Source organism: Vicugna pacos, chromosome 1, assembly GCF_048564905.1.
Source record: "Vicugna pacos chromosome 1, VicPac4, whole genome shotgun sequence".
Classification (NCBI taxonomy): Eukaryota; Metazoa; Chordata; class Mammalia; order Artiodactyla; family Camelidae; genus Vicugna; species Vicugna pacos.
Window position 1 is genome coordinate 66,454,223 of NC_132987.1, and position 17,745 is coordinate 66,471,967.

The following is a 17,745-nucleotide window of genomic DNA, read 5'->3' on the forward strand; positions in this document are numbered from 1 at the left end:
CCTGCTTGACCACCGTCGGGTCCATAATCATGAGCATTTATAAGTGTCACCATTTTACTCCATTGAATTCTCACGGTCACCTCATGATGTGAAGTAGGTAAAGCATGGAATCATCAGCTTTGTCTGGAAACCAGGAGTACATTTGTAAACCTTAAGTTAGAAACATTGTCTTTCCTAGAAATCCAGAGCAACCTTATCAGCTGCTGAGTCCCACCTATATGAGGAAACCTTTTCTTCCAAACGCTTGCTGACTTTCTGCTAGCCTGGGCTCAGCCCGCAAGCGAGCTCCAGACGACTGCTGATCAGGAAGGAGCTGCAAAGTGACAATCTGCAGAGGACAAGCACTGACTCACCACATTCATTAGAGGGGCCAGGCTGCTTCTTCTTCCTTTTCCTTAGTGTTAGAAAGAACACCATCCCACACACCACGACCAATGTAACAAGTAGAGCTGCAATCCAGACGATGTGGTCTGGGACATGGGGGCGTGGCACAGGTGGCTTTGCATCTAAAAATGAACCCAAGTTTTCAATCAGCCAGGCAGGTTGATTATAAAAGCTTTATAATTACTGCTCTTCTCTTTATTGACATGCCAGCATCTTCCCAGGGCTCTATAGCCAGAGGAGTCGGAAATCCACCATGTGAAGCCACAGAAGGTCCCAGTCTCGGGGCCTCAGCAGCTGACTGAGAAGCAAGCCAGTGCCTTTGGCCAGATGCCTGGACTGAGCTGCCTTGCCTTTCTTTCCCGGAGGCTGGGCTGACAATGACTGTGATCTAAAAGAGGGTCAGCTTGGCCCTCGGTTCTGGAATCTGGATAATGTACCTATGCTGAGGCTCTGAATGTGCAGTCATCTGGGCAGCATCCTGATTCCTCAGCCCCTTATGTGATCAGGCCCCAGGTCTCAAAGCTTCCCTTGTAGTAATTCCTCCATCCGCTATCATCTCTAGATCAGGCTCCAGACACCTCTCTCCCGGGAAACATAACAGCCTCCTCACAGGCCTCCTACCTCCAGTTTTGTTTGTTTTTCCTACGGAGATCACAGTGGGCTTCCTCAAGCATGGCTTTTAGCATATCTCACCTACTAGAAGACCTTTGACATCTCTTCATGCCCTGAGTGATCAGAGTCCGAATCATCTCCTGGGAGGTCAGATTTACTTCTTGGCATAAGAGCTCCTAAGTATCCATGAAGTTGAAAAACAGGCTTTGGGTCAGGGGGTGGAAACTTAGAACTGAGTGGCCCACTTCATAGACATTTATGGGAACAGTTCTGGTAGTTAATCTCAAATTACAGGAAAATAGGACCAGCTGACCTCCCATTGGCTTAGCCACAGTTTGTGCACACATGTCCTGTTCCTGGGACCTTCAGAAAAGGAGTGGTTGACATGGCAGGCCACATCCAACACTTTGAGTCTGTCCCAGGTATCCCATGTGAGCCTGTTTGGAATTCCTAGTAAGGTGGAGGGCAATTATACTTGTTAATATGGAGACTGCTATCTTTTGATACCCAAAAGGGTTCTTTGATGCAGGGCCTAACCTATCTCTGATCTAGCCATAGAGCAGGGACAGAGAGAGGCAAGCCCTGTCTTCCTGAGGCAGCTAGAGCTGAAACATTTCTGAAGCCGCTGGCAGCTGAGAAGGTTTTGGCAGCAGGTGAGAAGCAGATGAAAGCTGAGCCCTGACGGACTATAGCGGCGGCAGGGCCCTGTTCCTTCTGTTCCTTTGTAGCCTGTGGGAGCCATGGCTGAGGGCCGCAGGGCGTGTCCTGTGTGGTGATGTTGTCAGATCCAGGAAGGTACTGAACTTCAGGGCAGTGTGGGATAGGCTTCTATCACGCCAAGAGAGGCTACACTAGAAGCAACCAGGACAGGCTGGGTGACCTCGCCATTTACTGGACTCTCAAGAGTTGAGGTGTCTGATCAGAAGGAAACCAACACCAGGAGAGGGGATTGGCTCACTGGTACAGCGAAGCTGGCTGGTGGGGACTGGCCTCGGGGATTGTCTGTTTGAACAATGAGGCACCAGATGAGAGGGGGCATCAAAGTCAGAGGATAGAGCAAGGAGCTGGATGGATGCCTTAGGAGGAGGCAAACCAAGAGCTGGAGGAGGGGCCGAGGCAAGCAGAAGGCAGATGGGTGGGGGGAGTGCACTGGTGAGGGCAGTGTGGGTGCAGGTTGCCTTTATTCCAGAAGAGAATCTTGCAGTTTCTGCTCCTCAAGAGTGACGTTTCAAATGTGGATGTATTCCAGGGCAAAGCCAGGACTCTAAAACGGCAGGCTCCTGTGAGTGGACACTGCTTGGTTTCCACCCTTTCCTCCAGCAGGACTGGTCCCTGTGCTACACTGTCAACATGCCACAAGCATCTCTGCTTCTGTGTTCCCTTGACCCACGGGTACTGGTGCCACCACCACTGCCTGAGTGCATGGCAGATACTACTCATTGATTGTGGCCCTCTCACCTCCCAAGCCTGAATACTGTTTCAGAATTTTTCTTTCTGTTCAGGAAGCCACCACAAATTTGAGTTCCTGTCATCTCTTGACCACATTATTAAGCCCAAGTATTTCAGTAATGTATGGTAATATAAAGTCACACGTCATTTAGGAGGCCTTCACTGACCCTCAAGGAACTTGCCTATTTCTGAATGCCTGTAAAACTTATTATCAGTCACTCTTGTTTTTAAATTTAGTCACATCTTCCCACAGGATATAATTTAGATTCCAATTCAGTCTTTTAAAAATCCAATTTACCACGTGTGTACATCACAGGATTAGAAGGTCCTTGAGGGCAGAGAGCATGTCTTATACCTTTTGGTTTTCTCCCCTGCAACCAACAATGTCTAGAATGGTTCCATACTCATAACAAGTGCTGTATTTCTGTATGCATGCGTGGTGTGTGTGTGTGTGTGTGTGTATGTGTTTTAATGAATGGAAGAATTCTAGCCTGGAGGAATCCTGCATTTTCTGACCTAAGGTTCAGAATCTTCTATCCAAAGGTAGCCTAAAAAACTGGATTAGCGTCAGGGCCAAGAACATGCTTTCTCAAGTGCAGCATAAGTTCATAGCCTTCTGGACCTTGTAGCACTCAGATGAAATAGGAGCCCTCTGTCTGGATCTTTCCTGACAGTCTCATAAAATGGCCCAGTTGGAGGTTTCCTGGCAAGCAGAGGACACTGGATGATCTACCTTAACCATCTGTGTATACACCAGATAAAAGAAAGTCTGGGGAAGCAGGCTTACCTATATTGTAAGGTAGGGAGAAAAGTGTCTTCGTTGGCTCAAGCTGCAGGACACAGAAGATGCTCACATTTGTTTCAGGAGGGATGGAGAAAGACATGCTGATAGAAACACTGTACAGTTCTGTGATGTTATTTTGAGATTTCTTCATAACAGCATCATACTCGGTGGTTGAATTCTTAGTTTTTAGCAAAATATACATCTTTTGAGGTTCTGGATAGCCTTGTGTAGATGAGCAGTTCAAATTTATGATGTTAGAATTTTCTGTTTGATTAGAAATTAGACTTATTTCTGGTTGACTGAAGTTAGCTGAAAGCAGAATAGAGATACCAAAAGAGAAAAAAATTCAGTCTAAATTTAGATGTATTTAGAAGGGAACAGCAAATAATGAGGTGCCATATCTGATCTGTGAACTCACTGGAGGAACACCTGGAAGCCTCAGGGTCTAAACTACAGGCCTCAGGCCACCTCACATTTATTTTTCAAAAATGGAGTTTGAGGCCATGCTTACTTCCTGCTTGCCCAAATCAGTGAGGTGCTCTCTGCACAACAGAGGGGCTGGCCTCTTCTGCCAGCCGAACCCCTTACTCTTCTGTAGTCACTAGGTACTCTGCAAGTTCTACATACCAATTTAAAATTTAGTATACCACTTCTAACGCTTCAATGGTTTGTATGCCGTCTCGACAAGTTTTGCTCTGTCAACACATTACTTAAGCACTCTGCTTGTACGTGATGTGGCCTGTACAAGGTGGATTGCCATGGTGCTACTTACTTTAGACCTTATTAGCAATAATTAATCTGGATCTAGTTATTCCACATCTGGGTGTCTGCCCTAGAGAAATGAAAACTTAAGTTTACACAAAAACTTGAACGTGAATGTTTACAGCAGCTCTGTTCATAACAGCCCCAAACTGGAAACAACTCATTATCTTTCCATGGATTGAGTGGATAAACAAAAATCTACTCAATAATAAGAAGGAAGAGACTTTTGATACATGCAACATCTTGGATGACTCTCAAAGGCATTATATTGAATAAAAGAAGCTGGTCTTAAAAGGTTACAAATTGTATGAGTTCATTTATGTGACATTCACATGAAGACAAGACTACAGGATGCAAAACAGAGGCTATGGGTATGGAAAGGGTATGACTATAAGGGTGTAGCATGGGGAAATTTTTTTTAGTTTGCTGAAAATGATTTGTAGTCTGTTTCTACTGCTGGTTACATAAATCTATACATAAGTTCAAATTAACAGAACTGTATACCAAAATTAAAATAATTAATTTTACTGTATTGTAATTTAAAAAAATCTATAGTGACAAGTTTTTCAAGGCCTAGAAAAACAGAGGAGCTGGTTTGTCAGCTTTCAGATTGTGTGCCTTGGGTTAATTCCCTTCTGTCTACTGGGCTCATGGTTGGCAACAAACAAGTCATAAGCAGTCTTCAGGAGGCTGAAGGGAAAACCCAAATCAGTCAGCTGACTCTGGTGCTAGGAGCTCCAGGCAAAGATTTAGTAGATGAGAAATCTTGGACCAAAGGAGAAAATGAATGAAAAGAGAGTGAGACCCTATATGGCTCATATAAACTTCATAATGGCCAATTTACCCATGGTTTTCACTTAGCCACACTGCCTTGGTTTAGTTAGCTCTAGTTGGTCCCCTAAGTAGATTCTTACAGATCCCTTAGAACTATAAAAAATACAAAGGACTTTTAGTTCCCTACTCCCAAGCCCTGCATTCCTTTCAAATGAACTTTCCCTGAAAAGGCTGTTCTCTGCCTCTCTCTCTGGGTGGCCCCTCCCCCCAAAATGTTTGTCTGCTTGTTGGAGTCTCATCTGAGAAGATGGGGGATCTGAACACACCATTGACTACATACCAAGCACTGACAGGTCAGAACTCATATGGTAGATGGGAACCAGTCCTGTGGGCCCTTTATGATGGATGAAGCATTGATATGAGCCCTTGTCCTTGATCTGAACGTTGTGGAGTCGCAGGGTCCAATTGTCCAGGTCAAAGCTTGTGCGGCCCATGTACCTGGGATCAACATTGTGAGGCTTCTCTTGGCCTCTGTAGAGCTCATAGAGAACCAGCTTATCCTGGTCCTGCCAAAATATCACCAGCTCGTCCAGGCTCAGGTTTTGAGAGTTTGTAAAGTGGCATGGCAGGTCTCCAGTCTCGTTGAAATATGCCTGACTTTTCAAGGAAGCAGCACCTATAAAAGGAAAGATGGGAATTGGGAAAGGAGAAACAAGAGGCAAGGGGAAAAAGCCCAGAAACTGCATTCCTCTCTATACCCAGATGCTGTCTTGTCAGTAATGATATTGAAGAACTAGGTGTTAAACCCTGGAACTGTGCGTACACTGGAGTCTGGAGAAGGAGACTTTTGTCCTCGCTTTGCTGCTAGCTAACTGGGTGGCCTTGTGCAAACTGCAACTCCTCTGAGGCTCGGTTTCCTTATCTGTTGAATGAAGGGGTGGACAAAATGTTCTAAGATTATTTCCAGTATTATGTTCTATGAATCTAAATCCCAGAACACGGAAAACCAGCAGCATTAGACAATTCATTCACCTGTCCATTACCTTCCTATAACCTGAACGTTGGTTCTCTTCACTGTAACTGTTACAGGCTCCTACATCATGGCCAGAAGCTCTCCCTTCCCCTCCCATCCCCTGATTCCTTGGCCTGCTATGGGGAAAAGATTTCTGATAATGATAACAAGCTTGATAGCCCCCCCCCTTTCATTATGCCTCAGTAGTTGGGCATCACAGGAATAGTATCTTTGAAATTCGGATAGTTCCCTTTATAGAACATCCCTCATGACTGCTGCTCCCATGGCCAGCTCTCCCAAGGATATAAGACAGTTTGGAAATGACACAAATTGTCAATCAAGTCCTCTATTCTGTGACCTCTCTAAGCTCTTTTCAGGGATCAGAAAGAGAACTGGGCAAATATGATGGTTGTTTTGGGACTGTGGTGGTCAAAGAACATTTAAGGTACATGAATGAAATGCTGGAAATGAATCATAAATGGGAAGGTGAGGATGTACTTTTGGAGTACCGGGGAAACCCCAAGTACCACAAACTTGCTCTCCCCAGAATGCACTGCCCTTGGAAATTTTTGCAGCCCCTAGAGAATGTACTAAGAGAGTTCGGAGAAAGGCTTTCATCCCTGATGGGGTATTGGGGTTTGTGAAAGGGATTTGGGTCACCTAACTCCTAAAATGTGATTGATTATAATTTTTGTAGGATCTATTCTGGGTCACAGAATTGCTTACTACTTGGCCAAGAAATTAAATAGTGGTGGGTAAGAAGTGCAGGGTTATGCGGGGAAAATGCTGTTTCTTAGTTAACATGAAGTGAGATATCACCTTAGGGAGGGAGTTAGGGTGGGTCCTAAATAAAGCTTTATCATTCCAGACTTCAATAAAGGAATGTTAACATTAAGGAGGAGAGGAGAGGTAGGTTGGTGAGGAAGATGAGAGGAGTTTCCTTCGAGGTGCTCTTTGAGGGGCAGTAGGAGAAATTAAATTGATCTGATCAATGGTTTCTCTTCTGAGAGGGAGTTGAAGAGAAATAATAGTGGTATGCACTTGGCAAACTTGAGCTGTGTGCAGAGTAGCCCAGTGAGAATGCATAATCAATGGGGCTGGTGGTGGTCTTGAACTGTGCAGGAAGGAGACTCCAGGCATCAGTGAGAGTGGCACACGTTTCAATTACTGCCCATTGCATTACACTCCCTAGAACCCTGTGAAGCCCTTGAAAGTATGAAATGCAGCCTCTGTACAAGATGCATTCCCATATAGGAGGGAGGCAGGAGAAGCTGCCTGGGTACCTGGAACAGTGAAAGGGGGACCTATAGAAGATTTACTGTGTTCAGTGACTATCTTACCAGGCACTCCTGGGGTGCTGCTACACCTTTGCTAAACTCTGAATGATAATGTAAGGGTGCTGCCTACTGTAAAAGCTTCTAGCAGCTATTTCTGGAGGAACATGCTGTTTTTAATCACTAATGTGCCGTATGATCTAGAGCAGATGACCTAATGGAGAAACCAAACACTTAGTTGAAAATTCTGCCAGTTAACGGTCAACATTACATTATTACTCAGCAGTCAGTTGTGCCTCTGGCCTGGAAGCCACTTTGCCTCTGGCTTCTGTCTTCCTGATTTAAGGTTGCTTCGCCACAGAGACTCACGGTGCCTCCTCTCCTTCCCACTCACAGTTGGGTCCAGCTTCTCTGATCCAGAATTCCTCTCCCAAAGATTGTAAAGGACTTTTCTTCCACCCATCTAACTGCCCCCTTCTTCACCTACCAACCGAAAGTGTGGTCTGTGTTCTAGAGGCACTGGCATCACCTGGGGGCTGGCCAGAAATGCAGAATCTCTGGCCACCCCCAGACCTTCTGAGTCAGAATCTGCATTTTAATAAGACCTTCAGTCTGAGAAGCTGCAGTGGAGGATTTCTGCCTCTGTCTCCAGAGTGGAACAGAGATGACGGAACAGGAAAGTTTTGTTTCCATCTATCCCTCCCCAAACCCTCTCTCTTCACCCTGGGGTGGAAATCACTCTGAAGTCCATTCTGAGTGGAATTGAAAGTATTTCACAACTTACCATCCATAGTTCGTTACCAACCACTGCCTTCCATGACATCACTCAGAGCTATGCATGCTAATCACTTCTCTGACAATATGGGGAAGATTTAGCTCAAAGTCTGTTTTCCCTAAGTGTCTTCAGTCCTGCCCTGGTATGACCCCTGACCTTAGGCCACCAAGCTGCTAGACTCACTGGGTTCCATTGGGTGGTAAGCATTGAGAGTCTCTCCCTTTCCCAGCACGTGGGCGATACAAATAGTCTGGCTCTAGTTACAACTGGTTGCTAAGCTGGTGTCAGGAGCTAGGCACTCAAGAATCCATCTAGATACCTCCCTAATCAGCCAGGGGCATTTATTTCAATGGATACTTGAGGACTTCATCAGCAAGATACTATTTGGATGTCTTACAAAAACTGTAGTCTTCTAACCTGGTGAGGTCATGACCCCACCTGGGACTTCAGTCTTCCCCAAGCACCACCCCGAATGCCTGTCATATATTCTAAAGTCATCTCTTCCTCATATTATGATGCTTATCTGTACTCATGAATTTTCCTTCTTTTACTAGACTTTCTCCAAAGCCTTACTAGGCCCTCTGGAAGCCTCATTCCATTGTAGTAAACTCTTCTGTGTCTTCAACCTCTCCACTGTTTCCTCCAAGTTGTTGTGCTTTCATTGAAATCTAGCCCCACCCAAAGCACACCACATGCCCTCAGCCAGCTCTCCTTCTATTGCACTTCACGGGGGCCTTGAGCAACACTCTTCCCTTTTGAGGTGTTCTCTTCTCTCACTGCTGTCAGGTACGCGCCATTCGTCGCTACTTCCCTGCTCTCTGAAGACTGAGGGATTAAATGCGAAGTCTTTCTTTCCAGTCAATTATTGCTGTCAATTTGGGTGACTTTGGCACGGATGAGCTTACTACCAACCCTGCCTCAGAGTTCTTTGCTCTTTCCCACTTCAGAGATCTTCATCACAGGCTATTTCAGCAGCCTCTTTCCCATGACATAACCCTAAACCTTATCACCAAGAACAGCTCTGCCCCCAGATCTTAAACCTCAGCGTACCTAATTCTGTCCACAAGGTATCTTCCACCAAGATTTGCTTTTGATTACTCTACCTACACCTGGTCTTCAACTTCATCAAGATGTCAGCTCCGCCAAGTTTAGACCCTATAATTTGATACTTTCCAAAAGTACTCTCCGCCATGATGGAAATGTTCTATATCTTTGCTGACCAATACGGTAGTCACCAGCTGCACTGAACACTTAATAGGTAGCTAGTGTGACAGAGACACTGAATTTTGCATTTTATTTAATTTTAAATAATTTAAGTTTAAATAGCCACATATGGCTGGCAGCTATCATGGCAGTATCACAGTGACAGTACATTTTTTCAATCTTTCTCTTTTGAGCAACTTCAGTAAATTTGCCCCTTTATGCAAGTTTTCATCCCCCCAAAATCTACTTTTTATCTACATATCTGTTCTTACAACTGAGTGAGCACTCCTGGAGGAAATTATTCAATTGTTTGGACTGGTGACATTTCAGGTCTGTAGTCTCCAGTTCCAGTTAACTTGGCCTCTGGGCAGCTCACCCTGCTTACCACCCTCCGCCTTCATCACAGCATTACTTGAGCAGTACCTTCTGCTGCTGCTTTTAATTTCTCTTTCCCTTATAGTCAGACTCTGAAAGAGTAAGCAGCAATCACTGTTTGCACCCTCAGCCTCTGTCCCCACCTCTCTGCTGAAACTTCCCTGGCAAAACCCTGTCAGTGGCTTCCCCTCATTGCCAAATACAGAACTTTTTTCAGACCTCATCTTATTTGACCATGCTGTTGAATGTTACACTGTTGGCCGCCTTTCTTCTTGAAACTCTATTCTTTCCCAATCTCTGACATCCTGGTCAGTTTTCTCTGATCACTCCTTAAATGGTAACTGGGGCAGGGTTGGTTCTCTAGGACTTTACATGGCTGAGATGATATTTCTGTTAAGCCTAGCTTTGCTTTGATTTCATGCTCACCATGGATCCCATTATGGATATAAATATAATATATATACAGTTATGTACATTTATATATTATAGATATATAACATCTATATATGTTTTATAAAATATATAACATGTGTTATATAAAATATGATCTGTTAAAATATATGAAGCATCATATAATGTAAAATGTAAATGTAAAATTTAAAATGTAAAACACATCATCACATGTCAAAAACTCAGCTCCTGGGAAGTCCAGGCCATCAGACTACACCAGACTACACTGCCCACTGCCCTTCATTGCTATTTTTATCCCTCTTTCTCCCAGGCACTCTCCTTATTTACTGAAGACCTGAGAACCTGGCTTGCTGCTGCCATCTTCTCCATCACTGCCCCGCCTAGGTGATTTCAGCCTCATGCATGTGGTGCCCAGCCCCTCACTTTCTTGTCCTCTTTTCCTCCAGTATCCGATCATTCATTCCACCCCAGCCATCTCCTCCCTGGACCAGACCCGTGACCCTGTTGTTACCACTGCATCTCCTAAAAACTCTCAATATCAAGCATCTCACCTTGTGACCACCATCTCTTGCCTTGTTGTTTCATTCTTTTTCCTACCACCACTCCGTCAAGTCTCCTACCTCACTGGGATATATTATGAATTGAAACATTTCTCACTGTATCTGAAGATACTACCGTTGGCCAGCTCTCTGTTACTTCTTGACTGGATAATTGCAATTGCCTCCTAACTGATCTTCCTGCTTCCATCTTTGCCCCCAAGTTCAATTCCTCAAGCCCAAATAATCCTTAAAAAATGTATCTCAGATAAGCTTCCTGTTCAAAAGTCTCCAGTGACTTCCCGCCACTCTGAAAATTATATCCAAATCCTTTCCCAACACTGAGAACTATACCATGGGAAAATCCTTCCCATGACCTGCAAGGTCATATGTAATCTGGTCCCTGGTACCTTTCAGAGCTCTTCGCTTCACTTACTCTGCCCCAGCCATACTGGCTTCCTTGTCATTCCTCCAAAAGGCCATGTTCAGTCTATCTCAAGGCCTCTCCACATCAGTTTTATTGCACAACCAAGAAGGCATTGCATTCTCTACAGGGAGTTGCAGTCAAGGACTCAGCTCCCCCGGGCAGTCATGTGCTTTCACATATTTACATCTGTAGCAAGCACCTTCATTCCTTGGTTTCTTTATTTGGGACCATAGGCAGAGATCTTCAGGCACCTCTGTTGAGACCTCCTTATGGTAGGAAGGAAGGAGAACCTTGGAGACACTTTTCCTCATGCAGACTTACTTCTCCCCAGCTGACTCCTAGCCCTTCCCCCTCATCCTTCCCTGCCCCTCTCCTCAGGGTTCATGAAAGTGCTGGAGCCTTTTGTCTGGGGCCCCCTCAACAGTGAGAAGACCCTCATGTCTGTCCTGATCTATCTGATCCTTGACCGGCGTGCTGCACAGAGAGAGAGAGAGAAATAAAAATGTGGGAAAACATGGAGTCGTGAAGAGTTGGTCTGAGAAACTCTAGTAGTTTCTAGAAGAAGAGAATGGGAGTAATGGTAGATAAACAGTATTTAAAGAGACAAAAATTGTGAATACTCAAAATTCATAAAGACATGAGTCCTCAGATCAAAAGTGCATTCTAAGTACCAAGTAAGAGAAAAGAAAAGAAATCTGCACCTAGAAATATTGTGGTGAAGCTCCTGAGCAAAAAGCATAAAATATTTTTTCAAACTTACAAAGAGGAAAAATTGAATTGACTCTCTTCATTCTTTAAAAAATGAAGAAAGAATACCTATAAAACAATGACAATTAGAATGAAAGCTCCTTAGTAATTATAAACCAAAGAAGACAACGGGGCACTAACTTCTGAATGAACAGAACACACGCACACACACACAAATAAACCAAACTACAGCATTTCAGCTCAGTGGACTGATACAATTTCAAAACCCATGCAAAGGAAAAGCATTTAGAAACTTGAGAAAGTGTTTGAAACAATGTTGAATAAAACCCATTCAGGGATTTAGTTTTGATCACAACTACATACAGCTTCTCTTACTCTCTTGTCTGTTACACTGTAGTAAGTACCAGAAAAGTGATTTTTAAATAGTGGCTTTAATAGAGACATCTGTAGGAAAAAGGAATGAAAGAGAGAATGAAAGTGAAACCAAGACTGGGTAAATACTTTTAGAGGGTGTTGAAAGATTTTTTCATAATTTTGAGGTCCTGGAACTTGGTCCTGTGGCCCACAATGGCTATAAAGGAAGGGCTACACGTGTTTTTGTTTCCATAAATTCAGCGGTACTGAGGGGGCCAGAATCCTGAGTTGCATATTCTGGAAATGGTATTAAGATCTCCTTTCACAAAGGAAAAACAAGCCAGTGTCTCAAACTCTTTCTCCTTCCCAGAGCAGTCTGTCAGTCTGTCTGCCATTGGATCCTCTCTGTTCTTTACAAATCTCACTCTTGCTCCCAATCAACCCTACACTAAGCCTATTCAGTGACCATCTTCCACTAAATTAACTTGTCTGGCAGCCCGTTCTCTCTGGAACCTATTAAATACTCTTAAAATGATTAACTATTTCGGGGGTAAGTTACTCCCTACTGGGGAGCATACATGTATTTCAAAGGCACTTTAAACAGTAGCTTAACACAAAGGAGTGACTTGAATAGGAGGACTGTTAGGTTCCATGACAATTCTTTGGGAATTTGGGAATTAGGTCTGAACTATCTGTTCACCTCTGTGATTTTTAGTGACCACTACCAACAGCAACAGGAAGTGGGAGTGAAAGTAACCATATAAACATAATCCTCATGCAAACACCCACGTGGGAACCTGCAAAAATCTGGTGGGCGGAGGGCAGAACAATGGACCTTCACACAGGTTGTGAAGTGAGGGTCTGAGACAATTTTATGTAAATCCTAAAGTGAAGGAAGACCCCCAACTATATTCTAGGTACTTTAACTGAACCAGAGGTATTTTTCAAGAGAAATGAGAGGTCCTAGGATCCAGAGAATCTCCAGACAATAAGAGAACAACCATCAAAAGTTAAACTAGGAAGACACTTAGTCCTGATGTGTAAGCTACTGATTTTCCAAATAACACTCTGACTCCAGCTTTAAATGTTATCAGAAGCATAAATACAGGACAGAAATAGACTCACAGACAGAGAATACAGACTTGTGGTTACCAGGGGGGTGGAGCGTGGGAAGGGATAGACTGGGATTTCAAAATTGTAGAATAGATAAACAAGATTACACTGTATAGCACAAGGAAATATACACAAAATGTTATGATAACTCACAGAGAAAAAAAAAGTGACAATGAGTGTGTATATGTCCATGAATGACTGAAACATTGTGCTGAACACTGGAATTTGATACAACATTGTAAAATGATTATAAATCAATAAAAAATGTTAAAAAAAAGAAATAAAGAGGGGGTGGGCAGAAAAAAAATGTTATCGGAGGTGATCGATAGCAGCAAAAAGAGCTGGACAGTTAGAGGCGCCTTCGCAAGTGGCACTTCGACAGTCCTTCAGCTTTATTAATACAAAACATAAGTTACAATCTAATTCTGCAAGTCCATGGCTGCCCTCTCACCCTTTTAGGTTTTTAAGTCTCATCCAATTTTTGTCTCATGGGCAGGGGTGGCAACTACAATGTCTAATTTCCATGACTAGGGAAGGACATAAAAGATACAAGGGAAAAAGGAGAAACAGAATTATTTCACTGTGCTGTTTTATCTCTGCTATCAAATGAATTATTCAGCTCTGCATTTTTGCTGTGGACTATCTGGTCTAATTACATCTCCTTTCTCTCTTTGGATGCCTGCCTCTAGGTAGGTCACTGCTCACCAGTAAGCAGAGGTGTGCCCTGAGGAGAAAGATAAAATTCAAATGGATTCGTTTTCATTCTTTAAAAAAGAATGGCATCTGTTATGTTACTGTTGTTATTTTTAATGGTGTGTGAAGTATTGGCAATGTTATTTTCTAATCAGGTGTCACCATTTTCCTATCCCACTTTAAATCTGTACTTGTCAAAATATAACCACAATTCTCCACCACGAAAAAGCTTAAATGGTTTCCTTGGGGGGAGGAGTTATTTTTTAAGTTTCAATATTGATAACTCTCTTTTCAGAAGTTAAGAGGTGTCCAGGTAGTTTCAAACACAAGACAAAGGCAAAAGTGACACCTGGACTCATTTTTGATGAGGTTTCTCAGCTTTCTTTTCACTTTCTGTATGCAGAGTCAGAAAGTTTGAGGGGGGAAAATGGAACCTCAGTTCAGACTTTTCCCACACTTTGTTTCCAGCCACATCATCCATCAGAGCTGTTTGAATCCCCAAAGAACAAATCCCATTACTAAGGACAATTCACTAGTAGGAGTTGGGAGAAGCAGCATAACGTCAAGTGAACATTGCTGAATCCATACTGCTGGGCTGAATCCAGCTTTGCCACCTATTGGCAGTGTCGTCTCAAGCAAATTGCTTAACCTCTCTGGGCTTTAGTTTGCACATGTTTAAAATGGGGAATCACAACAAGACTTAGAGCAGAGAGTTATGATGTCGTTTAAATAAGATGCTTAGAACAGGACCTGGCACAAAGAAAGTGCTACATCTATGTATCTGTCAAATAAATAAAATAAGAAGTGGAATGGGAAGGGGTTCCTGCTGGACAATGTTCTCCAGAGCTTTGTCTCATCCCCTTTCTCTGTGCTCTTGCTCCCACATACCTTCTACCTCCCCAAGAGCTAAGGTGTCAGGCCCTGGGAGATGGGAGCTGCTGTCATGACATAAGTGACCAGTTGGCACGTCTATAGCACAGATTCAACAAGCTCCAAGGTGCTAAGCAGAGAAAGCAGACATCACAAAAGGCCTGCCCCAGTCAGCATCGACCTGAGGGAGCATCTTTCCCTAGTACCCCAACTCCTTGTCACCCACAACAGGGACGAAGACACTGACCAAGGGGCTGGTGTGTGCCATTGGGAGGAGGGGAGCTCATGGCCAGGCCAATTAGTCAGGAGCAGCCTGAGCACTGCTGGAGCAAATAGCACACTCGGCGCACCCTCCCCATCTGCCCCACACCAGGACCGGATGCCTTCCCTCTGAGTGCTGAGGGTGTGGAAAATAAGCAGCAGGAAGGGGATGGGCCAGGAGAAACTAAAGGCACCCAGTCACAGGATGAGTGGCAGGAACCTCGGCCAATCCCGGTTTACAGGGGGAGAAACTGAAACTCAGAGAGAAGCAGCAAACAGGGAAGATCTGACACTACTGAAATTTCTTTTGGCGGGGAAGGCTCTTCAAGAAAAAGAATACAGAACACAGAGCAAAATGGTCATAGCCACTACAAGGCCACTCAACAGGGGAAGAATATGATGGAGAGAAAAGTCGCAGTGGAAAGAGACATTGGTCTTAACTTATGTGGTTAAAATATCTTACTAATGAAAATTTTACTAAGGATTAAGACACATGATCACACTGTTCAGGCCCCTCTTGCGGTCTTGGAGGGGCTTGGAAAGGGCTGTGCGAGAGAGGAGGCCCAGAGCTCAGCCCCTTAGCTTCATGGTGAGTCAGCTGACACCATCAGCTGAAGGGCACTGAAGCAGACAGGAATAGGGCTGGGTTTCTTGATCCTCCCGGGAAGCAGTGCCAACTGATCTCTGGGTGTGGGCTGGTGGAGAGGGCAGTGGGGGCGCGGGGAGAAGGTAGGGAAAAGGAAACCAGTGGTCCCTAATGGAAAGAGACTTTTAGAAATCTGTCAGCAATTACCTAAAAACCTGGGAACGTTAGAGATGGGAACAGAGCACATCAGAGTAGGGGCCTCCCCCACCCTCCCCGCTCCCCAGGCACCGCTGGACAGACCAGAGCACTGAATAGAAAGTGAGTAAAATGCACCAAGTCTCAAGGCTGGGCTTGCAGGTCAAGCTCATAGGGAGACAGTGGGAGGATTCTAGGATTTTACAGAGTCAAAGGGTGCTTACCAGAGAGTAGGAAGGCCATCACCACGAAGATGTTTCTCAGTCCCATGGTGCTAGAGTTAAAAAAGAAAAGATAAAACTTCATTAGAAAATGAAACAGAAAACTAAAATATGACAAGCGGAGTTTGAAATTCACTTAGGTCCGTGGGTGTGGCAGAGACCACACTGTGTGTTCATCAAAGCCATTTTCTTTTCCTTCTAGCCCCACAGACATGCCCTATGTCCCCATCCCTCTACCCCCAAGTTAGGTTGGCCACGTGACTGGGTTTTGGCCAATGAACTGTGGGCAGAGAAGACGGGTGTTACTTCCAGATACTGCACTAAAGCCTCCTCTCTCTTGCCTCCTTCCCCTGCCTGCTTGGATGCAGAAGATCCAGAGGAGGGGTCCCAGGGCTTCAGAGATGGCAAAGCCTCACTATGAAAGAAGCTGTTTTGGTGAACAAATGAATAAAACAGCTTTCAACACCTTACAGTGACCTATACTGGACTGTGACATGAGCAAAAACTAAACTTTTATTGTGTTAAGCTGATGAAATTTGGGGGGTTCTTTACTGCATTAGCTGGCATTATTGTGACCGATTCATGGGTACAGTGGGTCAAATGTTTAGAAGTCAACTTTTCTTTGGCTTCCTTGTGGTTTTCATACTTTAATGTATGAATCATACGAATCATCTGGGAGAGCATGTTAAAGCAGTTTCCTGGCCCTTGTCCACAGAGATTCTGACTTAGTAGGCTGCGGGAAACACATGTCCAACAACCTCACCAGTGGTAGCGATGCTGCGGCTCTCAGGACCCCACTTTGAGAACCACTGCACTGGAGCTCTCACTTAACCTACATGATAGAGCCAAGGAAAATGACAGGCATTGTTCTAAAACCTCCATCCTGTCTTCTTCCTTTCCTGCCCTCGGTCTTTTTGTATTCACCCACCTACCCCAGCTTAGACCAAAAAGGCAGTAGAGTGGGAAGCATAGAATAGGAACGATGACCAACATGACAAACGGGGAAAGCAAACCAAATACAGGAATATAAAGTGGAGCCAAGTACAAGGCCATTGCTAAAAGCTTACTATGGAAAGCTGCCCACCTTGTGTGGTGCGGGGCACAAGTTTGGCTGGTAGCTTTTTAACAGTCAAAGTGAAAAGGAAAACCTAATTGGTGAATTAATTTATAGGCCTGTCCATGAGATAAAAACAAAACAATGCTCAGGGGAAGATACACAATTCTTCCCGATCCAATAGCAAAATTTCTTCCTTGGAGGTGATTTGACTAGAAGCCATCCCTAATGCCTTGGGGCTGTGCTAGACAGCCTTCCTCTCTGTTCCCAGAGCACCCAGTACAGAGCTTTAGGCTAAAAGTGTCCATTATGTTTCTTCCCTCCTAGACTATAACCCCTCTTTTATAATTAAAAAATTTTGTATAGAACATACCTGCACATGGTACTAAATTTAACATGTAAAGGTGATAGTGGAAAGCAAGTCTCTCCCTCCCAACCCTGTTCCCTCGGAGTCTGATTTTCCCCATAGAAACAACTGCAGTGACTACTATTACCTATTAGCAGTTTCTTGCCTCTACTTGCAGTTATTTTAGGCAAGACAAAATGAAAACATAGACTCATATTCTTCTTTCATTCTGTTTTAAGACACAAATGTTAGCATACTGTAGCACGGTTTTGCACACTTAACCACTCCTTTGGAGACTTTTCTGTACCAGCACTTTCTGAGTATCCTCATTCTAACAGTTGCATATTACTCTTGTATCTTCTATTGGATGACAATAATTTATTTTACCAGCCCTTATCAATGGACATTTAGGTTATTCCAATTTTCTGCTGCAATGAAGAACCTTGATCATATGCCAAATCACAGAGAGCTATCTTCCTAGAAGCAAAATGGCTTGACCAAAGGGTCAAAGGGTAATTGCAATTTTAATCTTCACAGATATTGAAAAACTGTTCTCCCCTAAAATT

General features: G+C 44.0%; 1 protein-coding gene across 3 annotated transcripts in view; it reads right to left on the minus strand.

Annotated features, from left to right (window-relative positions):
• CD86 (CD86 molecule) overlaps positions 1-17,745 on the minus strand; it is a 62,908-nt gene that overhangs the window by 16,113 nt on the left and 29,050 nt on the right. For all 3 annotated transcript variants that reach the window (XM_072964085.1, XM_072964074.1, XM_015249110.3), the window contains exons 2-5: positions 15,783-15,832; positions 5,106-5,441; positions 3,233-3,538; positions 354-506 (exon numbers count right to left, since the gene is read on the minus strand). In XM_072964085.1, the coding sequence (XP_072820186.1) occupies positions 354-506; positions 3,233-3,538; positions 5,106-5,441; positions 15,783-15,828 (841 nt within the window). In that variant the 5' untranslated portion in view covers positions 15,829-15,832. The remainder of the gene's footprint in view (positions 1-353; positions 507-3,232; positions 3,539-5,105; positions 5,442-15,782; positions 15,833-17,745) is intronic.